We start from the raw sequence: 24,826 nt of genomic DNA on the forward strand, positions 1-24,826 counted from the left end.
TAGCTGTATAACTGTTTTGGACAGTTATGAATAAACATTTTGGAAACTTTCCTTCAAAACAAGGTGGAAAAAATCTTCATGGATGAGATCAGTCTTTTTATTTAGAGTATTTTTGAGGTGGAGCATAGAGATGTTGAACAGTTAAGGCAGTTCAGCTATAAATATCTTACTACCTCCAATAGGCGCCTTTTCTGCTTGGTAGTTTAAAGGAAGCTTATCTTACTTAGCTAATTCTGTATCTTTTGTCTTACTAAATTCACATGCATTGTGACTTATCTTAGCCAATTCCTTTTTTTTTTTTTTTTTTTTTTTTCCTCCACAGGCACTGTCAGGTTATCCAACTTCCAGTGTTTACTAGTGGAAGATTCTCAAAACTCATAGTGGAAGCAACAAATAAAGTGTACTGCCTGATAAGCCTGGAAGGGAAACCTGTTTCTATAGAGGCATAATTGGGCTATTAAAAATACAGCTGTGTAGAATTGGCTTATCTTACTTGGGCAGTGTTTCTTTTTTTGGAAATGGTGGAAACACAGGGATTTTATTTTCTCAGATTACATTCAGTGATTTAGTCTTTCTGGTTTCGATGTATTCCTCTTTAATATTAGATGCCCAAAGGGTAAAATTGAGCACAGGGAGTTTAGAGCGTAATTATAAATGGTATTTCCCTCTTTTCATTGCCTTTCCTTTTCTACTCTGTTTTTTCTAATGTGTAGGGAGAAAAATACAGTTTTAATACAGTTTTCCTGAACTGTATTAAAAATTTGGAACCAGCTCACAAAGAAAAATCTTCCTTTTAAAGGAAATAATGGAATGGTTTGATGGAATGATTTCAATGGTAATCAGTGGTTTGATACCATTGAAAACTGAAGAGGAAACAAAAGCACATAAGAGATCTTGGGACCCAACAATTTGTATGCCTATGTTCTTGTCAACAATGTACTCGCAGACAGATGACTTGGAAGCATCATTAAAGACAATTTTCATATGGGAAAGTAAATACGAACAATTTCTGTAACAACTCTCCTTTTGCCCCCACCAGTATCCTTGGAAAGTTCAAGAGAGAAAATAGACTTAATTTTAGAGATTTTACTTTTAATTTTCCACTGATATTTGATTAAAGGCAGGGTTGCTTCGTGTTGAAGAACCTCTCTTAGACCTTTTGCGGGATAGGTACATTCACAGCTTTGAAGTCTCATTCATCTCCAATCCATTTATAGTGGAAAAGATGCGCTTACCTATGTATGGCAGACCTGCATGACCCTTCTGTCCTATCTGTAATATATGTCTGCCTTCAGGATGGAATATGCTTGCTATTTCTTTTAGAATAGTAGGAATAGAAATTTCAAATCAGAAACGCTTGCGGGCCTGAGCAATGCATTAAGTACGCTGTAAGGATTGAATGTTGTTTGTTGTAGAATGTGGTGAAAATTTTGTCAGTTCTTTTCTTCCAAAAAGAGAAGGTAGAGCCTTACAAAGTAATCTGGGTGTTCATACAGCATTTCTCAATAAAATGAAACTTCTTTTATTTTCCAGATAAAGCAAAAGGATAGAAAGAATAACTCGGACACCCTATATGAAGTTGTGTGTCTAGAAAGTGAATCAGAAAGGGAGAGAAGAAAAACTACAGCAAGCCCCTCTCTTCGTCTGCCTCAGTCTGGGTCACAGGGCTCAATGATTCCTTCTCCTCCTGAAGATGACGAAGAGGAAGGTAAGATGTGGATTGCATGTTTTCTATATTTTGGAAGAAATGGAAGCTTTTTCTAGGGTAGTCAGTAAATAACATAGTTATGAAACATGCTGAATCCTTTTCAGTCAGAATCTGGCTTGCTGATGATTTTTTTTTCTTGCTTTAATGTTGTGAGTATTCAGTAACCAGTACCCCTGCATTCCTGGATCAGCCTCTCCCTTGTCTGACACTTCTGTGGTCTGTCTAGACTTTGTTCAACCCAGGCCTCATGAAGCCCTGAGTATGATATATTTGGAATGATGTGAAAAGAGGCTGCTAAAAATTGGGGTTTTTTGTGTAATTTTTGCCCTTTTCTAAACAGCTGTGAGCAGATTTGAGAGTAGAAATGAGAAGCTGATAGTTGGGAACGTATGCAAGCAGCATGTTTTTGTGAGAAGGAGAGCATAGACAACTGTAATACAAAAAACTACACCAGGACCTTGAAACTTAATATATTTTCAGTATCTTTTTTCTGCTTTATAAAATTCTCTTAACCCAAGCCATGAAATAATTTTGAGAATATATGCATCTGGTCTTATGGCTTTGAGCTGAAATGATTTGAGTTTCTGCTTTTTGACTTTGGGCCTCAGATGTGACCTTGGGTGAATTGTTTCACTTCTGCACTTTACTTTCCCCTTATATTCAAAAAAAAGGGGGGAGAGTGGAGGGGAAGGGAGGGAGCGAGTCAGGGGAAGGAGGTGGTTTGAAATTTAGCTCCTTTGCAAAGTGTTCTTCGTTAGCAACTGTAACCACTATGCTAACCACAGTGGTATTCTTTTCTAGATAAGAAACATAGCTATTTTATTTATAGTAGATAGCACTTGCAACGTTGCAAGTGGGTGCTGGCACTTTCAAAGTGAAAATAAAAAAGTCAAGCAGTTCAGCTTGCTGAAAATGCTGTGACACAATGACCTCTCATTGTATTTTATAAAGGAAATAAAATCCTTTAGTTTTTTTATTTAGATGATTGAGTTCAAGATGTTTATGTTGTTGGCAGTTCCAGTCAGGTATTTTCTGCTTGCTGATTTAGAAAAATTATTTTATCAGTGCTAGAGATGCAATGCAAACTTTCAGTGAAAGTGATGCAATGCTTTTATTTCAAGGTAACACCTGAGCTAGGTTTTCATTGGTAATATGTAGGTTACCAGCTAACACTTCATGGGCTCGTATGGGTCTGTGAGAATGTGGCAGGTCTGCAGCTGCTCTGTGAAACTACATTGCTTTTACTGTGTTTTCAGCTTTTATAGTGTTGTAGGTTTTCAAATAAGGTAGGCTGTGCACTTTCAGAATTCTTGTGGTCTTCCAAAACTTTGAAGTAGAGACATAGAATTACTTGTGTTTGAAGGGACCTCTGGAGGTCTCTAATGCTGCCCTCCACTCAGAAGTGCATCCAGACAGATCAAGTTGTTCAGGGCCTTGTGGCCTTGTCCAGTTGCATTTTGACTGTCTCCAGTGATGAAGCTTCCATAGCCTCTCTCGGCCCATGTTCCAGTGTTTGGTCTCCCTCATGGTAAAAACTTTTTCCTTATATTTAACCGAAGTTTCACATGCTGCTGCTTGTGTTTTGCCTTTTGTCGTATCACTTCATACCTCCAAAAAGAGTCTAATTCTGTCATTTCTGCATACTTTCACTTAGTAATTGAAGATTCCCAGTAACATGCTGCTCTTAAGACAGAGCAAACCCAGTTCTCTCAGTTTTTCTTCTTAATTGCTGCATTTATGCTTTCATTGTCCACCCAGTCTTGTTCTTGGTTGTATTCTGAAGTACCTGGTGAGTTTTTAGTACTTTGTTCAGTGCACACACAGTGCCTTCACAAATGATGAATTTCTTCTTGCCACACACTGATACAGTTAGGAGAGTAGTGTTTTAATTTGCAGAGATAGAAAAATGATTAGTGATTCCGTAGTTTCTCCTTTGTTCTTTTGCTTGCAGACAATGATGAACCTCTCTTGAGTGGTTCTGGAGATGTTTCCAAAGAGTGTGCAGAAAAAATTCTTGAGACATGGGGAGAGTTGCTGTCCAAATGGTAAGTGGCAAAATCACATTCTGACAATCACAGTTCTGAATGTTTTTCAGGCTTTGCTCCTTCTTCTTGAAATTGCCATTAATTCTGGAAGCTACTTGAGATTAGTATGGATTTAGTCCTCCTTGATCCCTCAGAATATCCTTTATTCTATGGCTTCAGTGTCTTGTTTCTTCAGTAGGGCATTTTAAGTATTTTTACTTTGAGTGTATGTTAAAAATATTTAGAAATTCACTTATGTTGCTTGTTGCTGATGGTTATTTTTTAAAACAATAGTATTACTTTTCTGTGTGTATGTGTTTTTGTTTTTTAATATAACCTCCTAATTCGTATAAAGAAAATGCAGCTTTTCTATTGTATTTATTTTGCCTAGATCACTTCCATTTTACTTTGGCTGTGAACTCCATAGGAGTTACAATTTTTTCTACAGCTGTCATATCTTAGTTACTGTAGCTTAAGAATGTGGGAGATCAGTACTTGTGTTGCAAAGATACTTTTCTTCCCTTTAGCTAAAGGAAGATGGATCCAGAGTCTGCCAAGAAGGAAGTACATGAGCTATTTTATTTTTTTCATTAAAAAATACCAGTACACTGAGAACAGTGTACTGACTTGACAGTCAGTTGCTAATGCAACATTTGTTCTTCCTTCCTGCCTAAAGGACCTTTTAGTCATCTTGGAGACACCTGAGCAGCTCTAGGAAACTGATGCTGATTATTGCAAAAGTCAATTTTATTTATTTATTTATTTTCCCTACATCAAGGAAGGGCAACAGACAAGCCCAGCATCAGCAGATTGAGCTCATGTATACTACATTTTGACTCTGGCTTTAGCTGTTGCCTTCTGCTTCCTAATATTGAAGAGCAGGGCAAGGAGTGTGCAGCAATCAGAAGTCTGAATGGAAAATTATCTCTAAGGAGCTGGACCACAGAGATTAGATTAAGCCGTGCACTTTAGATGAGGAAAAGTATTGAAGTGACGTCTTAGCTAGTATTCTCTTTATCACAATCAAGTATTAGTTTTGGTTTTTTGCAGTTATTTAATACTTTTTCAAATAAGTAATTTTACTCCAGTTTGTTTCTAGGAAAGTGAACAGCAGCAATTCTCACATTTGTGAGAAAGGGAGGACTGTGGTAAAATGATGTATAGTCCTTTTCCCTCCCTTCCTCCCTTCCTCCCCTAGACTTTTAGAAGCATTTTTAACAGATGAGCTCTACACATCTGCTGCTATGAGAAAGTTTATTTCAACCTGATTTTTTTCCGTAACTTTTCCAGTGGCTGAAATATAATTAAGCCACCTGACTGTCATTGAAAATGTTTTGGCAGCTCTAGGAGGATATGGAGTGCTTCTGTGCTAATGCCGGCACCAACAACTTTAATGTGTGCTAAAGGGCTTCCCTTAACAAAAAAAATGAGTATTTGCAAGTAATGATCCTTAAGCTCTTAATATAAGAGGATTGAAAATCATAAAAATCAGAGTTCAGGTAGTTTCATGCTAGGCTTTTAGGTTCCTATAATTAAATTTGTATAGCAATTAAATATGCATTGGTATTTTGTGATTTCTTAATAATATTTTGCTCATTTTATAAGTAGTGAATCACATAATTTTTTCATTTCAAAATCATATAGTTTGGAAAAATTTAGTAGTCTGTTGCTTTTGGTTTACAGCCTAACAGTTTGTGCCATATTCATCAGAATTACTGTTGTTCTGATCTGAGGATAAGGCAAAGCAATTTTACAGATCTTCACAGAGAGTCTGTATATTTATCTATAAGTATTTTATATAAACACATATATATTATACAATATATAGTGAAATATACACCCATAAATATATAAATACACGGAGATATAATGTGTAAATATTTACTGTAGTTAGCTGGGTTTAGAGAATAGATTTTCTCCTAAATTAAAAGTGATTGGAGCTCTTGCTGCAGTGAAGTTCAGTTATACATCTGTTCTAATGGAGAAGATTCCAATATTTAAAATTTTGGGAGATTGAGAATTTCAGGAACGTGCATACCTGAAACAAAGTAAAGGGGGAGATTATGGTATCAGCTGTTGTGAAATATATTATGATTTGAATGTCCATCACAGCTAATCTACACATTATTGTGTTGGAATACTGTAGACTGAAGGAAGGCAACAGTGAGTCCCAAACTGTGTAAAATTATCATCCATGTATCTTAAACTGTAAAGAAGCATTATTAAGTATCAGTTTATTGTTAAGAGCATGTGATAAATATGAGTAAAGTTCAGTTTTTACCTAGTTTTGTCCATCAGTTCTCTTAATCATTTTATGTAGAAGTTTTCTTGTAGCCACTGTAGAAAAAACATAATCATTTTGATTGAAAGCCAGTGTCTTCCGGGTTTTAATGTGTGAACCATGAATGGACTGTCCAGCTTAGCTTTCTGTAATTGTATAAATTGTATTTATTTTTTATAGCTTGCATTACTGAAAGTTGTGAGCTATTACCAGTCTAAGTAGGAAAAAAACCTGTTTAGATAGGACTAGCTTGTGTAAGAGTGGAAGCTGTTTAAATGCATGAATGTTGTTAGGAGAGAACGTATGTTTTTTCGGACAGTTCTGGTTGCTTACCCTCCCTTCTTCCCTAGAAGGTTACCTGCCTGCTCTAGTGCAGATAGTCCAGAAAGCAATGTATGCCTCTGTAAATGGATTCTCATTTTTGATATACTTTGAGATAAACTTAACACTTTTTTTTTAAAGCTCAGAGAGAGATCTTTGGATCTTATACAATGTGATATGTCCTCCAGTCCTAGTTTTAGCTGTAGACTTTTGAGCTGTTGAGTGTTTTAAAACATATGTTTATATTCTGTCTAGATTGAATAGGAACCAAGGAAATAGTTCTGAAAGTGTTTCTCCAAAGCTGTCTCTTTCATAACTTGAACTTAACTTATGCTGGCAACACAAGAACTATCCTGAAATTCCTATCATTATACATGTTTGGTGTTGCGTGGTAGTTGTTGCTTATGTATTCATGTATTTGTATTTAAATCATGGTAATGTACTTTCACCCCCACCCAGGCACCTCAATCTGAGCGTGAGGCCAAAGACGTTGTCAGCGTTGGTGAGAAGTGGCGTCCCTGAGGCTCTAAGAGGAGAAGTGTGGCAGCTGCTGGCAGGGTGTCATAATAACGATCATCTGGTGGAGAAATATCGAATTCTCATCACAAAGGTAGAAGAATGTAGTTCTGGGGTTTTGTTTTGTTTAATTTATTTTTCACATCTGAAGGACTGGAAATATAGAGACTTCCAAGTATGTACTTGCTTCCTTAAAGGTTCAGGAGTATATTTGAATATAATGAATCAACTAGCCATTATAATTAAATCCTTCATCCAGCAGAAAAAATCAGCATGCAGTATTAGTTGTTGCATTATCTCTACTTAAAGAATGCTTTCTATTTTTGATATTCGTACTCATTTGGATTAATTCTGGGATAGATTGTTGAAAATTATTATTCTATTAGTTGTTTCACCATCAACAGAGATTCAGGGGGCTCATTTCCTTTGCTTGCTTAAATTTCCTGTATGAAAGCTGAATTTTGCTATATTGTCTTAATGCTGATGCTAAAAATCCAGTGCTAGTTGATATTGTAGCTTCTTTTTTTATAGAAAGAGAGCACTTTTGCTGTCCAGAGCAAAAATGTATTTTTTTTTTGACTTCGTCAATGCTGACCTCAATAACATAGGAAAAGAAAATAAAAATCATGTATGCAGTCATCATTTAGTGTCACAAAATAAAATGTCTCTTCCCTCCCCAGAAATTCAGTATGCTAAGTTTGGATTTGATCGTTATCTGTGTAGACAAGTTGTGTTTTACTGCTTTCATCAAATGTGCAAGTCTAAGGACTATGTTAGAAATAGCTAACAATGTATGTTTAGTAGAAGAATAACAACAGAAATTAATTGTTCACTAGTGAACAATTAAGATGACTGAACCAGCCTTTGTGCATCTGTGTTCTGATGGTGTAGATTTGCAAGGAAAGACCTTATTCTGAGGGTAAGAGGGCTTCTGAATTAAAACTCAGTTTCTGCTGGAATCATGTGGGAAGGATCCTACACGTTTCAAATGAATCATAAGATTAGCAAAAAATGTTCTGCCATAAATACTTTCACATACTCTTACTGAATGTAGCAGAAACTTGATCCGAATTCCTTATTGTGGGGTACATGCATAGTAGAATTCTAACTTTGATTTATGGCGCATAAATCATACAAATAATGTGGCAGTTGTATCTCTGTCAAGGGGTATGTCACTGTTACCCCTGTTGTGTTATTTTAATTGACAGTGAGTAGCTGACCATGTCACTTGTTTCTCTGTGTCAATATTTTGGTATTGAAATGAAAGAAGTCATCTCTGTGGTACATTGGTGACACGTACTGCTACTGTCTTTGTGATCTAAAAAGGAATCATGTAATTAATCTTTAAATCTGTGAAACCTTTCCACTCACTTGCAATTGGCAGAAGCAAAGGAAATAACATTTGGAAGCACCTGTAAAGCCCCCAAAAAAGGGAGCTGGCTGATCAAGCGTTGCGATCTGCAACAAAAGGACTGGCTGCCCAGCAGCACCTGCAGTGGTCATTCAGCACTGGAAATTAATTCAAAAATTAACCACTGTAAGGAAGTTAGCAGTGAATGACCGTTTCTGGGCTCTGTCGCAGCTTACTACAATAACCTACTCAAGCAAATGAAAACAAAGTCTGCTTTAATATTGAAGTGCCTTATTAGACCATCATTGTAGCTTTCTGCTTTGTTGTGGCTTACAAACTACATGAATGGACAGACAAGAGTGGTGCTTTGAGAGCAAAAGTATCTGTTTAGTTGGTTCACAGTGCAACCGTATTTTCTTCAGTGGAGAAGCAGATTTCAAAAGGTATTAGTAGGGACTGTATGGAAATGCTAAAGATGAGAATAGGTAAAATGTGCAAAATTTGTTTTGGAGGCTGATGAGAATAAAAATTCAGGACCCAGGAAGATAGCATTTACTTAGCAAGTATACGATGGGTCTGCAAATGTTAGCTGTATAATAATGCTGGACTATATCTGGCCTTAATGTGTAGCTTTCATACATTTAATAGATTATTGATAATTTTGGAGTTCTAATGTGATTAGCTGTTTTTTGCTGTTCTGAAAAGAGCAGCTCAGTTATATTCAATATGAAGCAAAGCACAGGAGTGAATGTATTCCCCCCTCCCCCCCCCCAAAAAAAAAGTAAAAAGTTTATTCAGCATGTCATCATGTGACAGCCAGATGCTTTAATGTATATTGCTTTACCTGCCTTGTAATGCTGTGCCATGTTTTATATGTCACTTATACAAATTCTGTGCTGGCAAGCTTGCAAGTTATTTGCATTGAAATGCACTGAAAACTGGTATAACTGAGAATAACTGCTGTGGCACAGAGCAGCAAAGACGGAGTTGATGTAAAACCTTTGCTCTTCGGTGCAAGCCTGTTTGAGTATTCCTGATCCAGTGCCCCCTTCTCTCTTAATTTTGACCTCCATTTTTGTAGCTGCATTTGATTTCTGTTAGGCTTTTCATGACCCCATGTGGCAGCACAGCCCCAAATTAATAAGGATCTGTGCTGACAGCTACTTCAAAAGATTCTGCCCCCCCCCTTTTTCCTCCCTCCCTCTTGTGGGCAGGGTGGTGGATGCCGGCTCCCCAGTATTTTCCTGCTTTGCTATTGAATTCTGGCACATGCTGCTTGAGGAATCTGTGGTTTTTGCTTTCTGTTGCAAGTTAAACGCAAGTTAAATAGTTGATTATTTACTGTTGTTGTGTGGCTACTGAGCTGTTGAAAGTGAAATATCTTCCCTTGTGCTTTACCTGTGAAGGCTTTATCTTGTTCTGCTCTTCATCCGACTTGGGCGTAGGAAGGAACTTCGAAACTGTGCCTCAAGCAGTATTCATTGCATCCTACAGTAATCGCAATGGTGTTCATTCATTATTTACTCTTTATGGCTTTGATAAACACTAGCTGGGTTTGTACACAGTGCTTTTGTTATTGTAGTAGTGTCTGAGCTTCACTGCTGTGGCACTTCCACAAATTACTTTTGAGAATTTGTGCACCATCTGTGTGCAATAATGAAGCTTTTAGCAGCTCCAGATTGCCACAGTCATGGTGGGGAGTGTGGACGAAAGCCAGCCCAATGAATTAAGGTCATGTCCCTGCTGGGGACAGGAAGACAACTCTAGGTAGAAAGATCTAGACAATCCCAGTGAGAGGCATCTGCTCCTGCAAGGACTTTGGCAATCACGGTTATGGCTGATAACCTTCAGCCACTGAAGGTGGGAGGAGAGTCACGGAGACTCGCTCCAGGCATTAATGGATACCTAACGAAAAAATGCTTCATGCTTTTGACAGTCATAGTTGGATAGAGAATGTTGTTGAATGGAAATCTTGTAAAGCTAACGACACAGGTTAAAAATAGCATGATATAAAGCAAAATATACAATAGCCACTTTTCAGTCAAGGTTTTTAGAAGAGGATTAATATAGACGATCTCACAGATCAGTGGTGGTCTTTTGAAGTATATCATAATACCAAAAATGCCAGAACCTGGCATTTATGATATTGAGGGAAAAACAAAGGCTTTTGGGAGGGCTTTATAGGTCTGTGTGGGAGGAAATAACGTCTAAAGGGAAGAAGCATGAACTGCTGTACAAGATAAATACACTATATTAAGAGAGGGATGTCATGTGGCACAAACAAAAGAAACAGTGGCAGGAAGGGTGTCCTGGAGTGTTACCCCAGGGATACCATTTCTAACAGGAATTTTAAGCCTAATAAGAGATTAATTTCGTACAGCTTTTCTTAGCGCCTTACAGCAGGACTCTTGCTACTTACTTTCTCTTTTTCCCGCTTCATTTCCAAGAGCAGAGGATTGCAGTACACAGAAGTTCTACCAAATGCACCCCTCAGTATTGGTGCAAGTGATATTAATTTTTACTGAAGAAATAGATTAAAATGTTACTATCATTATTTGACTGAGTGTACTGCTTCATCAATGGGATAAATGTAACAGTGCTTTAGATGTTGGTGGTTTTTCACCTTATTTTTCACCTTATTTTCCACTTGTATCACAATCAGATTTCCATGAAAGTATTTAAATTGAGAATAATACATTTAATTTTCTGGAGTATAAAATGCTACAATTTGGTATGATCAGTTTGGATTAAATTTACATACATCTGTGAATCATGGTATAAATCATATGCAGTAGCCTTGCTGACTGTGTGCCTAAATCGATAGGTCTCTTGTTTGTTTACTTTGGATCATGTGGCAATATAACTTCACTATCTTTTATAAGGAGTAGTTGTCTCGAAAGGTCTCATTTTTAGCTTTGAATGATTTTTTTCAAATACCTTTTAGCAGTGTTAGATGAGATTGATTTGTCTTACTGAATCAAGTGCTAGAAATATCTACAATACAAAAATATTTCCAGTGACTAGTACTTTTAATCACTTAGCTACCTGAAATGTACATTTTAATGTCTTTTAGAAATGATTCTTCTTGGTAGATTGGCTGCACACTTGACCATGGAACTAGTCTTTCACTGCTGGTTAAGTAGGTGGGTTTACATGCTGCTCAGTTATCTTCTAGTTGCAATTTATGCACTTCACAAGCCCCCTTGGAGTTTGGTGTGCCTGTTGCGGTCCAGCACAGAGATGCCTGGGAGCGCTAAGGTGAGATGTTGCTGGTTTGGTTTTGGATGTGTTAGGCAGGGGTAAGTTGACATGAAGTGTGAGTAGCTTCAATACTCTTAACTTGGAAGAAACAATAGAATGTCTGTTAAAGGAAAAAATGGTGTGCGCTTTCTTATGTATAGACATACTCGTTAGCTATGTAGGAGATAAGTTTGTAGTTTTAATAAAAAAAAAAAGAAACATTGAGGGGTTTTGTTGGAGTATCACTTGCTTTGAGATTTCAGCAATCATGTTTTGTTTGGTCAGCCTCAGAATTTCCAGTTCTACCTTGTTTCCATATATCTGAGATATATTTAAAGTTCAATGTGTGTTGCTTTCTTAAGGTGTTTATAATGTGCCTGTGTGTGTCTAGGGACTCAAAACACTATTTGAACCAATTGGTATGTAAATCTTTTTCTGCTTTGCAAAGATAGGAGATCATTTCTCCAGCAGTAATTCAGTCTTAGCTTGTTTTCTGTATAGCCACAATACACTTGCTTAAATTTAATTCAAAGTTTGTTTCCTGGCTGCAATTCTAGTACTTCATTTTTCCATGAGCAGAAATGCAGTTTTAACAGAAATGAAGGACAATTGTAAAGGGATCGTTAGTGGGGGAAAGATGAAGGAAAATCAAGGTTTTCAGGCTTTTATAAGAGAATAAAAACCTGTCAGAATCAGATCGTGCTATTGTCCAGTATAGAATTCTGACTAATTTAAATGCATAATTAATTTTGTTTTTTCTGTAGTACAAGTCAACAGAAATGCTAAGCATTGCAATGTGACTGCTGTTGGATCTGTGCCTTTTGGCTGAAATACATTTCCCATTAGATATCCCGGGATATGACAGAAGTTTAGCTTGGGTTAAGCTCAGGTTGGTTGGTACCAGTTGAATTAACATGTGAACTTAAGCTAGTAGAGATGACAGCTGCACGTTTTTGTTAAAACGACCGCAGCGTGCCGGGCTCTCTGTGATGGGCCTGGCCCGCGGTCCGGCTCTGGAGCAGCCCAGAGCCACGCGCTGAGCTGCCGCGTTTCGTGTGAACCTGTTATCTGACACGGCGGTTGCGTAAAATGCCCGTGGCCGCTTTCTCGCGTTCTGCAAACAAGAGACTGGTATTTTGTTAGGGCACCCGTGGCTTGTACGCGTGGTAGAGGTTTTCCCAGTTAAATGTGTGTCTGGTATTACTATCTGACGTGATTTCAAATCTAAGCGCTGTGCTGCGACTGCCGCGCACCTTCGCTCTCCGGCACGTCGCTAGGTTTCCCGGTTGGTCTGGGTTGTGCTGGGTGTTCTCAGCGACAGCGACGCCCTTGGGTTCGGTGTCCGTTCGTGCAGGGCGCGACTTACCCAGGTGAAGCAGCATCTGAATTGCCGGTGGGAAACATTCCTCGGCCTCGGTACCCTGCTGCAGGGGTTTCCTAAGCAACCCGAACTACAGCAACCCGGAGGGGAGGGAGGAAAAAAAGAAAGGCAAAAGAGGCTCGCTGATTCCCGAATAAGCCGTTCCCCGAAAGGGCTCGTGCCGGCAAAGCTTCGCCCCCAACCCGGGCGTTTAACCCGCCTCGCTGGGCTGCTGCGGGCGCTGGGGGCAGAAAGCCGCATTTCCGAGGCGGCGGCGGCGCGGCCGGGCGAGCCGCGGCTCGGTGCTGCGGGGCGGCGGCCGCGGCCGGGGGCGGGGGCGGCTCCGGCGGGGGGCGGCGCGGAGCCGGAGCCGGGGCCGGGTCCCCGCGCCGCCGCCGCCGCCGCTGCCGCCGCCGGGGCCGCGCCCCGCCGCTCCCCGCCCCCCGCCGCCGCCGCCGCCGCCCGTGCTCGCCGCGGTGCCCTCCCCCGGCTCGCCGCGGCGGCGGGGCCGCAGCGCTCGCCGCCGAGGATGCGCCGCGGCAGGTAGGTGGGCGGCGGGACCCGGCCGCGGAGCGCCGCCGCCCGCGCCCGCGAACAAAAGCGCCGTGCAAAATGGAGCCAGGAGCGGAGGGGACGGACCGCCGCGGGCTCCGCGCATCCCTCCGCCGCGGGGGCCCGGGGAGGTCGCTCCCCCCCGCGCTCCCCGTCTGCTGGGGCCGCGGCTGGCCGGCGGCTGGGGCTGGTGGGGCCCGGAGGGAGGCGGGGAGGGAGGCTCGGCTCGGCACGGCACGGCGCGGGGGCTAGCTGGTGGCAGGGAGAAGCTGTAGCAGGCCGTGGGGAAGGGAGGGTGGTGATGGAGGGTGAGGATCGCTGCGGGGAGAGGCGATGCTGGGCAACACTTTCCCCTTCTCTCCTGTCAGCTTTTGGGAGGACTCTCGCCCCGGCTTGCTGAAGGCTCCTTCTCCCTCTTCCCCTCCGTCCCTCATCCCTCCTCAGCGAGGCAGCCGGCTCGGGAGGGCTCCGATAGCAGCCCTCTCCTGTGGGTTTGTGTGAAGTTGCTGACATGACTGCTGCTGGGTCCCGGAGCACCAGCAGCAGCAGGGAGCTGGATTTAAAGGGGAATTGGGTTGCAGACAATGCACAGCAGCAGCAGCAGCAGCATCTGGAGCAGCCGTGGGCACTCGAGCTCTGTTTTTGACATTGCTACACACACAGAAGCAGCCGCAATGACAGCTGCTGCCTGGAGTGGCTGCAGGCAGCAGACAGGAGCATGAAGTAGAGAGATCACTGCAGTGCTCAAGATGAACTCCTCTTTGGTTGGCAACCAGAGTGGCCGGCCGTTCTGTCTCCTGGCCATTAGCTATTTGGAGACCATCAATTTTTGCCTCCTGGAAGTGGTTATTATTGTGTTCCTCATGGTGCTGATTATTTCAGGAAACATTATAGTGATATTTGTCTTTCACTGTGCACCTCTACTGAACCACCACACCACCAGTTACTTCATCCAGACTATGGCGTATGCTGACCTCTTGGTAGGTGTGAGCTGTCTGGTGCCTTCTCTGTCTCTGCTGCACTATCCTATTGTTTTGAGTGAGTCCTTGGTTTGCCAAATCTTTGGTTATGTGGTATCAGTGCTCAAGAGTGTCTCCATGGCCTCTTTGGCATGCATTAGTATTGACAGATACATTGCCATCACTAAACCACTGACTTACAACACCCTGGTTACCCCATGGAGACTTCGAATCTGCATATTGATAATTTGGCTGTACTCCTGCCTAGTCTTCTTACCCTCCTTTCGCTGGGGCAAGCCTGGATATCATGGGGATGTGTTTCGGTGGTGTGCCAATTCCTGGAACACTGATGCCTATTTTACTCTCTTCATTGTGGTGATGCTCTATGCCCCTGCCGCTTTCATCATTTGCTTCACTTACTTCAACATCTTCCGCATCTGCCAGCAGCACACCAAGGAGATCAACGAGAGGCGAGTGCGCTTCAGCTCTCAGGACGGGGAGGCTGGGGAGGCACAGCCCTGCCCCGACAAGCGCTATGCCATGGTCCTTTTTCGCATCACCAGCGTCTTCTACATCCTCTGGTTGCCCTATATAATCTATTTTTTGCTGGAGAGCTCCAACGTCTATAGCAATCGTGTTGCGTCCTTCTTGACCACGTGGCTTGCCATTAGCAACAGTTTCTGCAACTGTGTCATTTACAGTCTCTCCAACAGTGTCTTTCAGAAGGGGCTTAAGCGTCTCTCGGGGGCTATTTGTGCCTCTTGTGCTAGACCGAGGGTAGCTAAGGACTCCTCTACCTCTAGGAGCAAAAGATCTTCCAACGGATGTCACGTCTAGGAAGCATATCGATGTGACTGGGAGTGCAGGGACAATTCTGTAAATTGCAAAATAAGTTAAATAGGATTTTAAGATGTCCAGATTTGCAAAAAGGTTTCTGAGAAATGCTGCTGACATAGAAGAATCAGGAGCACATATCATTGTGATTTCACTTTAAAAATTTGTTGCAGTGGAGGAGGCTGTGGAGTTTCACCTCCATATTCATTTTTAAGAATAAAGCTGTATCTTGACACTTACCTCTCCAGCTGGTGTGACTGAATGGAGTGGGTGTCTGAGAGCTTCAGCAAAATGTAGTCTTTCTTACAGCTTTACTAGGTTCTTTAGAGATTCGTGCTTCACATGTAAATGATAGATCTGAAGTGGAAATGTCACAGTATATGGTATATTACAGGGATTTAAAAAAAAAAATATGCCAAAGTATATTGACACAATGTTCCAGCATTACAATAGAAGGGGCCAAACAGTTTGTTTTTTTAGTGCTACCTAGACAAGACTTCTAGAAGAGTAGTGAATAATGTGAACGTTTTCGTGTTGACTTAATGAGCCTTGAACGCAGTAGTGCGACCTGAACAGTCGTACACTTAGGAGGACTGATCTGGCTTCTGTGCCCCATCCCACTGGGAGAGGGCTTGTATGTGATCGGAGTACAGCATCTGCGTTTTCCTACTTGTTGTGAAGTGATACAAAAAACTTGAATCAGACCAAATTTAGCAGTAAAATAAATTGTGTTTTGATAAGCTAAGACAAAATGCTTGTTGTTTTATGATACCAGAACTGTGGCAGCCACTTGAGGATGATGCCAGCATGTGAAAATTATTCTCAAAACAGTGGAGAAATGCCACGTTTTTGTGTGTGGAAATTTTCTCAAGAACAACTTTAAAAATAACATGTCCCCTTTTTTTTAATCTAAATTCTTCTGATATTTTACATACTAGAACTTAAGAGGAAAGGAAAGAAAACAATTGTCTTCTAAACAGCTAAGGGAACTATGTTGTAAATTTAACTGTAGTATTTGAGTTATGAATAAGTGCACAGAGCTAAATCAGAGACATTTTTCTTTAGGCTTTATGGGATTAAAGATGGTTCGAATATAGCAGGAGCTAAATCCTTTTGGCAAACATGTATCAAACTGGTCAAACAAAGTACAGTATCTGAGAAGCAAAGTTTCATTGACCACAACTTTGTGGAGCTAATCTTAGATGAAATATGTGAGTGCTGTAATGTTGTTAAGAATGCAATATAGCCCTCAGCTGATTCGTTTTCTTGAGGAATATCCTTGTCTTTCTATGGACACATAAAATGAGATATTGGAAACTAAAAATATTTGTGAACCCTGTATTCTTGTAATAATGGATTACAATCTGCATCACACTTTTTCTAGCTCTGTCCTTGGTACAGGGATATTCTGACAGCACACACCTCTACTCTGAGAGCAGATTATAAACCATAACTCTTTGCAGGTCACTTCCTTCATTGTGCTTCCAGGCTGGGCATTTGATGGGGTGAATTTGGGGAATTCTTTGATCTCTTGTGTTTGGTTTGATATATATCATTAGTCATAGTAATGATTAAAATCTTTAGGTAAAATTAATTAAAGAAGAGTTTTTTAGAGCTTGTGGCTATTCTCTGGGCCAAAAGGAAGACTATAGTTTTTTTTGGTTTGGTTTTTAATGGTTTCAGGTCCGCTGTTGTTGTAGGTCAAGCTCATCCTTCTTCTAGTAGTCTACCCTGTCCCTCCCACAAGCATACATATACCCTCCTCTGTGATTATCTTTGAGTTCTAGCATTTGGTCTTCCACACTTTGCCTTGGAGGATGATAGTTTGTCTGTGTCTCATGTTTGCACATGCAAAAATCACTCTTTAGTCCTGCTTGCCTCACATCCTCATTTGCTCTGTTACACTTCTGTGTGTGGATGCAATTGAGGAAACAAGGAAGAAAAGAGCAAGAAACTGGATGAAGCACTCTTGGTATGTGACTTGTACTTATCAGGAGTAAATGCGGATACATGTGAGCTCCCCGCTGGGACATACACATGTGCCTGTTCCTGGGGAAGAAGAGGCAAAACCCTACTACTGCTGCTATTTTGGATTTGAGAGCCCTATTGCAAAGCATGTTTAAGTCATATCTTAGTTTTTTCTCAATGTAATTCATCCATAGTCCAAACCTATCAAGATTAGCTTCCTCAGTTCATTGGAAATTTTAACAATTTTATGGTTGTCTTGATCCGAATGCCTTCACAGCTGTATTATTTGCTGTCTTTTGTGTTAAGATAACCAGGGCTTGCTCTGAAATCATTGCGCATATGTAGTAGCAGTGATCTTTTCTACAGAGCTCTTGTAGCCTGAATTATGGTTAGAGACAAGTCTTGAATATGACAGATAGCCACGTGGGAGAAGAGCGTAAGGGTGTAATGAGTCATTTATGCATAGTATAATAAACTCACAGCGCATCAGCTGGCTAATTGTTCTCCTGTGTTTTGTAGGCATTAGGGCATAGGTGGGCTTTGGGGAGCAATTTAAGGGCTTTAGTCACTAATATCAAAGCATTTGTGGTATTTTTGGAACAGCCTCTCAGGTAAACTCTCTATGGCTTTTCTCCGACTCTTCACCTTAGCTAACATTTCAAAGTCTTTGAAGCAATGCGGTCTAGCATTAAAATAGCATTTGATAAATTTAACAGAAGGAAATAAATCTGCTAGGTCCTAAAACCCATCATATGGCAGTTGCAGGTTTAAGTGAAAGTTTAAGGACAAATGTTGATGCATTTTCTTCCAGTCATTTATAGCGTGAATAAAGAGTTTAAATTTTGTGTTAGCTTTTAAGAACACGGGAAGTTTAAATAAAAGGTGAGGGGTCTAAATGAAGACATAGACATTTAATTCGAGATGAAGTAATTGCTGCTTCATCTAAAAGCCTAGAGTTGTATTTAGTGTTATATTTTTTTACAGGAGCAGCAAACATGTATCTGCATCTGTTGCTTTGCAGCTAAGTTTCATTATAATATTCCCCACAGCTAGGCTTTTGCTTATTCAGTCGCCATATCCATCTCAAAATTTTGATCAGCTCAGATGATTTCTATGAGAGGTGAAAAGCAGAATCTGGAATGCTCTGAGAGATGAAGAAGAAAGGAATTGCAGCCAATTGATGTATTCAAGTTTCATCTAGCATCAGTTTTTACAGACACTTTTTAAAATTGCCTCAGTAGACTGTAGTGTTGAATGTTTCCAGTTTTGTGAGTGTTAATTTATCTATTTCTTAAACTTTAAATTACATTTTTCCTGTCATTTAATTTAATGGTGTTCTAGGTTTGTATGAGATGAGATATTTTAAATATTTATAAATATATTTGAATCTCTATTGTCCGCAGTTAAATTGCATAGGGATGAATGTTGCTTACTGTGCCAATTGTGGAAGAAATTTGACATCTATTACCTTGGTTAGTCAGCAATCCATTTAACATTTTGTCATATAGTTAACATGAGGTACGTGCATAGCTTTCATCACAATTTGTGCTATGAATTGTTACATAGCAAAATTTCCAATTGGATGACTTTCATCATTGTACATAAACTAATCTTTTTTGGCCATATTTGTATCGTAGTGTGCCTAGTGCTTTAGAAATTAGTATCAAGACCGTTGTGTAGATGAATGCCATGAGGAGGAGGATACAGAAATCAAATTAGATCTTCATAGAAATTGTGTGGTAATATGGTTACATGTATTCATTTTGAAATTCCATCTCAGACTATAAATTTATTTTTTTTAGGATTATCTGCCTCTCTTTCAGATTGAGCTGCTAGAAGGTTCAGTTTACCAGATGGAATTCAGTGGCTTTTTTTTTAATTATTATTTTTTTAAGTACCATGGGAAAACATTTTTGTATGCACAGCCTTTCAGAATGTGATAACTTGCTTTCTCCAGTACTCTTGATTAAAAAAAAAATACTGGAAGTTTAGGCTGTGATTATATTGCCATTTTACAAATAGATTGAGGGGGAAAAAAAAATATGTGAAATACTATTTTTATAGCCTCAAACTCAAGTGATGATATTTTTAACTCAACTATCTTTTTGCAAAACAAATTTTGTTGTTGTCTACTGTCATTTTTTTAAAGTTAAATATTACTAGTTTTTACAGTCTTTTTTTTTTTGCTATTGGAGTTTTATATTTTCTTTTTTAAAAAAATAAAAAAAGCTTCTTAACACTCAGAAATTTGTTTCTGCTGGTTGGAATTCTGACATGGCTCAGGGTGTCAGAGTGCCAAAGGACCATCTCCAATGTTTATCGTAAGTCTTCTACAAGAAGAAAATGGTGCAAAGTACTGAGGCACAGAGAAGCTTAAGAGTAGCACAAGATTACGAGGCATCTGTCTCAGAGTAGAGACTAGGATGAGATTTTCCAAACTGTAGTCTCGCCCTGTGGCTCTAAGCCGTTCTTGCCTCCACTCTCATGTTAAGGCTTTACCTGTAGGAAGTTGTAAATTCCAGTTTTTCTGTTCTGAAAAGAGACTTCCAAAGCATACCTGCAACAAGAGAAAGAAACATTCAGTGTGCAAAATCAGTGAGCACATTTGTGTAGATTCCTCATGATACAAGCAACTGGGATGATGTTAACAGGTGTATTGAACCTTCAGAAGTCAGGAAGTCTAAAAAGTGTCAGTCTGATAGTGTTTCCCGTCAGAACTTGAAATTGATAGAACTTTGCTCCTGGTTACGGTTGGTGCTTTAAAAAATATATATTTTTAGGAACTAATATCTGAGGATAGAAGCCTGCATTTAGACATTGCAAAATAAAAAAGGACTCATTTACATTTTTTCCAGTGACTTTATTAATGTATTGTAAGCAAATTTATTTTATCATTAGGAGGTGAGGAGTTGGGAGTTTTGGGGGGCTTTTTAGCAGAACTTCAGCTTCTGATACTTGAAGCACCTGCAAAAATACTTGCCTGACCATAGTCTTACATTGTTCCATTAAAAAACCTTTCTCCTCCCTTTTACCACTTTGCGGAAAGTAGTGACACCCTTCAATAGTGCCATTCAAAATAAAATCAATTTTAGCTCACTACAAATTATATCTGAAGTTGAAGGAAACACATGCTTTTAATTTATGTCCTGCTGAGATACAAGAGGTGCGAAAGCCTTTGTTGTTGGAATGCTTAAGTGGTGGAAGAGTAGCCGTCTTTCCCTTAAGCAACTTAAAGGACCGAAGATTTTCTTCAAGCCCTTTGTGCTTGCATGGGACTATTCTGCTGGGGCTTCCAGGGAGGGAGAAGCTGGGACATACGTGAGATGATGAAACTTCTGAGCTGTGTTCGTTGAGTCTCATAGGACAGCAGGACTTGCTGCCTGAGCTCTTTCAGACTGTTTTCTGCTCTTTCCATTCCTTTGCTAAAATTCAGAGCTCTAGAAGGCATCACTAACATAGGGCTTTACCTATGTTCTCTGCAGTGTGCATACTGTTGTTTTCTGTGCCTGTGGTATCAGAAAGGTCCATCGGTCATCTGAAGCCTAGCGTTCGCTTTGGGGACCCTACCACTTCATAATAAATAGCATGTGTTTGAAGTAAGTCTGAGATCGGATTAGTTCTGGGGGTAAGTTGCAGCAGGTCAGAACACTGGACCATCGTGTTTACGGACGGCTTCCAAAAAAGTCAGTAGCTGCTCCTTTGGGAGAATCCCCTGTCTGAAAGCAGCCCATCTTGCACTAGAAGGGAAGCGTTCTCTTGACTTTGAGGCCAACATCTTAAAGCTTCTAAGGTCTTATTTCCCTTATTGCCTTTGTGTTGCAGAGTTATAACTTTGGAAAACATTGTTTTTTTGCAGATGAGCGAATGCAGACAATTCTATGCTAAAATTATATCTGTAAAATACTTTTGGTAGAGAAAAATCTCTTCAGAATTAAAATTCAGTGCACTTATAAGTAGATGCAGTGGTATTTATAGAAAGAAACTGAAAGTTGCAGCTGGTTAAACAAGAGAAACCTGCTGTACAGTTGTGTGTTAGTACTGGTTTGATATGAACTGCAGGTATGTCAGAACAATGGAGCATTTAATTTGGGTCATTTCTTTTATAATACAATTTCTTAAAGATGGAGTTTAACCTTTTTACTCCTGATGTGCTGCATTGCAGAGGAACTCCTGGTTCCCCACACTCCCAGTTTAGGGGTTCCTTGTAAAACCTGAACACTAGTTCGGCTTCATTGTAGACCTTCTGTAGATACTTGATATTACATATTCGTCTCCTGTGTTCTTCCTTGGTTGGCTATAAATGTCGTGAGCAAACGTGCAGGCGCATCTGTGGGGTGGCTGTGCAGGCTCCGGAAATGTGCAGCTCCTTTGGTGGCACCTTGTTCCGTCTGATCCGAGTGGGACCTTGCTGCAGAGGTGCTGCACCAAGGCTCAGCAGCCGCGGGCACGTCGGGGTTGTGGGCCACCTTGTGTGTCCTGTGCCACTGTCCTTTACCAAAGTGGCAGAATACTAGTGCGTGTAGCGGTTGGATGTCAGAGGAGTTCTAGCCATAGAGAAATAATCCGATTTAGTACAGCTGGTTTTAGCCAGTGTTTCAGTATTTTTTTGTGACACAAGGAGGTTTTCTAGATGCTTGAAATGCCGCTTAGGCAGGCAGCTCTGCTGCTGGTTCTCCACGCACAGTTCACTTTCGTCCCCTTGCCGTTTTTGTTCCCCTTGCCAAGCGCGAAGCAAGCCGCGGTCCCTCTGCTCTGCTCGCGTTCAGTGCTTGCCGCACGTGGAAACGTTTCCGAGGGCATGTATCTTAACGCCTGCAGGTTTCACCCATAGTATTTGGTCAGATCTCCTGAGCTTTAACGTTTAACGGAAATGTTAACGTGTCCCGTTCTTGCATCCTGATCTAAGTTGTTTGGGTGCTTATTTACAGCTTCTGGTGTGCTTTAACTCTCCGTCCACTCAGAACTGATTCTCTAGCTAGCAAATTTGTGGTTACTTAAAGTGACAAATAGAAGTTAGTGAAGTCTCCTTTGTTTTGGCCTGCGAACACGAGGGGAAGTGTCATGATTACTGAGGTGATCGAAGGAACTCCTGGCCCTAGGTTTGAGGAGGGAGACCAGGAGGCCAAGTCCGCGCAGGACCGTTACCTGCACGCAGCTTGTACGGGAGAGCTGTATTTGCTAAGGACTACTTAGAAATCCGGAGGAGAGGTGCATTGCATGAAGCTATCTTAGGAATCCGGGTTCAGATGGGCAAAAATGTTTTGAAGAGAGCAGTTGCTGCCAGTGCTGGGGAGTGCCGCACCGGAGCGGCTCCTCCGCGCGGGTCGGCCCGTCAGCTGTGCCGTCAAAGCGCCGCTCAGCCGTCACGGGAAGAGAAGGGAAGCTGAGCTTCCTGTTCCGAACTGTCGTCTTTTTATGAATTTGTAAGATGAGGATAGTAACCTTGTAATTCAGAGCCTTGGCTTCTCTCTGATATTCGTTATTGGAGATCCTGTGATTGAAAAGTTGCATAAATTCAAGAATCTCCTTGTAAAGATGAACTCATACCAATCTTGCTATGCATATGCAAGTCATATGTTACAAAGATCATACGATACAAGCAATCAAATAATTACTAAAGCAAGTCATTACTTTTATTATGATTTGTAAAAAAAAAAAAAAAAAAAAAAGGAAAAAAATTCTTTTGAGATTTTCAACTGAAAATGAATCCTTGAACATCAGTATTTAGATTAGTAAAGGATGAAGTTTTTAATATGCTAGCAAGACTGTAGAGGGATTTGTCAGGGGAAGAGAAAACAGACTTTGCACTAAAGTGGCTTAGGTATATTTATAGTGCTAGTGAATTTTTGTGTATGTGTGAAATCTTTGGACTATTCTAATACAATGTAAGGCTTTGAGCTTTAGATAACTGAAGTCACTAATTTTATGAAATTGCATTAGTGCCACACTGTGAAGTATTTTTAAATTTTACAATTACTAGGTATTAAAAGAATTTCATTAAAACATTGTTAAAAATATTTTTTGTAGATGCTGTCAAAGGAATTGATGTTTAATGTACAAAGAAACAAAACCCCGATGGCTGTAAGGTGCATACATCTTTCACCTCAGTTTTTGAGGGATTAGGTATTTCTTGAGGATAAGTTGTTGTCATTAAAACCTACTAAAAATAACGGTGCGGTTAATCCTTTCAGATAACGGGAAGCAGCATTACCCTCAGCCACACTTTTGAACTGTCTGGAAGGATTTGCAAACACATAGATTGTCTTTACAGAATTACGTCTTTAGAAATGCTGTACAGCACAGTGTTTTGCAAGTTGCTATGCTGATAAGTTTCTCTCCATATGTAACCTTTGAAATCTAGTTCCTATTGTAATTCTAGCATGTAAACATTAGATTCAATTTTGTATTCCTCTAATTAATGCAACAGGATGGAAATGAGTTTGCAGTTGGTAATGATGAGCTTTTTTTACTGTTCTTAATACTCGTGGGTATGTCTTTTCTTCAGGGAGTTCAGAACTGTATTAGTACCTTTCCAAAATTGTTTTTTTTACGTACTGTTTACAGTTCAACTGCAAGCATGGGAGGCTATGCATGCGTGTGCTTTTAGGTTGCTTTGCTGAACACAGTGCAGTGGAGCAATCTCTATTTTGAAGGATGCTCTTTCCCTCATCTTCTACCTGTCTCCTTCCTCCTTCACAGTAACTGGCAAAGCAAAAGCTGCAGGTCAGATTATTTCAGTGTGTTCTGTGGAGGTTTGACATCTTTTTGATGGTTATTAGGAGGAATTTTGGAAGTCAATCCAGTCCCTTACACAAGTAGTTTCACAACTGGTACTTTTTATCTGCATGTCAGTGAAAAGGCCAAGAATAGATAAAATCGCATGTAAGAATGTGTACGTGTGTGTAAGTATTTTGTGCACCTTTTAGTGCTGGAAATCATTTTGTATTAAAAGATAAGAGGTTTGAGCGTGAAACCCCTGCTGTTTAAGAGCTTTGAAAACAATCCATCAAAGCAGATTAGAAAAGCAAACAGGTGAATTTTGAGCCGATCTGACCTCCAAGACCCTATAATACTGTTTTTGATTGAGACATGGTGCAGAGTGTTGCAGTATCAGTCTAGGCGCCATGGTGGTCTTAATCCCCGCCTGGATTTGTTCTGTTTTGTACCCTGCAAGGGAAGGGGGAGATGGTGAAGATGGGCATTTTGCTTGGTATTCAAGACAGCTGAGGAACAGTGAGTGTTGTGGCTCCAAAAATGTGTGCCACTCAGAATTGCTGTTCAAATACAGGGGGAGGAGTACTTCTACCCCACGATCTTAAAATATTTTTGGAGCCGAATTTTCAGCTAAGGCTGATAATAGGAAAATATATGGTTGAGCCAAAACTTACAGATGTTACTGATTAAAATAATACTTACACATTTTCAAATATTAAACAGCACTAAATAAACTGAAGTATGTGAAATAGTTGATCCTAAATCTTTGCGTAATTATTTGCAAGAGTTAATTTTGCTATGAGCTGCTAACACTCAAGCAAATGTATTATTCCCTTTGAGTTGATGTGTACTCTAGCTGTGTCATACATCTCTTGGCTTGTTTCCTTTTTGCTGTAGATGTACATACATACATATATGTATATGTATATATATATATGTGTGTGTGTATTTTAAAACAACCAAATTAACATGGCAGTAATTGTACAGTCACAAAGTTT

The 24,826-nt window shown here is 40.2% G+C and overlaps 1 protein-coding gene across 5 annotated transcripts in view; it reads left to right on the plus strand.

Annotated features, from left to right (window-relative positions):
• The window catches only part of RABGAP1 (RAB GTPase activating protein 1), a 78,588-nt gene that overhangs the window by 25,610 nt on the left and 28,152 nt on the right, over positions 1-24,826 (plus strand). For 4 of the 5 annotated variants that reach the window (XM_062590630.1, XM_062590627.1, XM_062590628.1 and 1 more), the window contains exons 11-13: positions 1,534-1,708; positions 3,660-3,753; positions 6,794-6,944. In XM_062590630.1, coding sequence (XP_062446614.1) covers positions 1,534-1,708; positions 3,660-3,753; positions 6,794-6,944 — 420 coding nt within the window. Of the gene's footprint in view, positions 1-1,533; positions 1,709-3,659; positions 3,754-6,793; positions 6,945-13,300; positions 13,345-13,721; positions 14,334-24,826 lie in introns of those variants that run through there. The other variant, XM_062590631.1, reaches the window with a different exon arrangement.

This window comes from Rhea pennata, chromosome 18, assembly GCF_028389875.1.
Source record: "Rhea pennata isolate bPtePen1 chromosome 18, bPtePen1.pri, whole genome shotgun sequence".
Taxonomy (NCBI): Eukaryota; Metazoa; Chordata; class Aves; order Rheiformes; family Rheidae; genus Rhea; species Rhea pennata.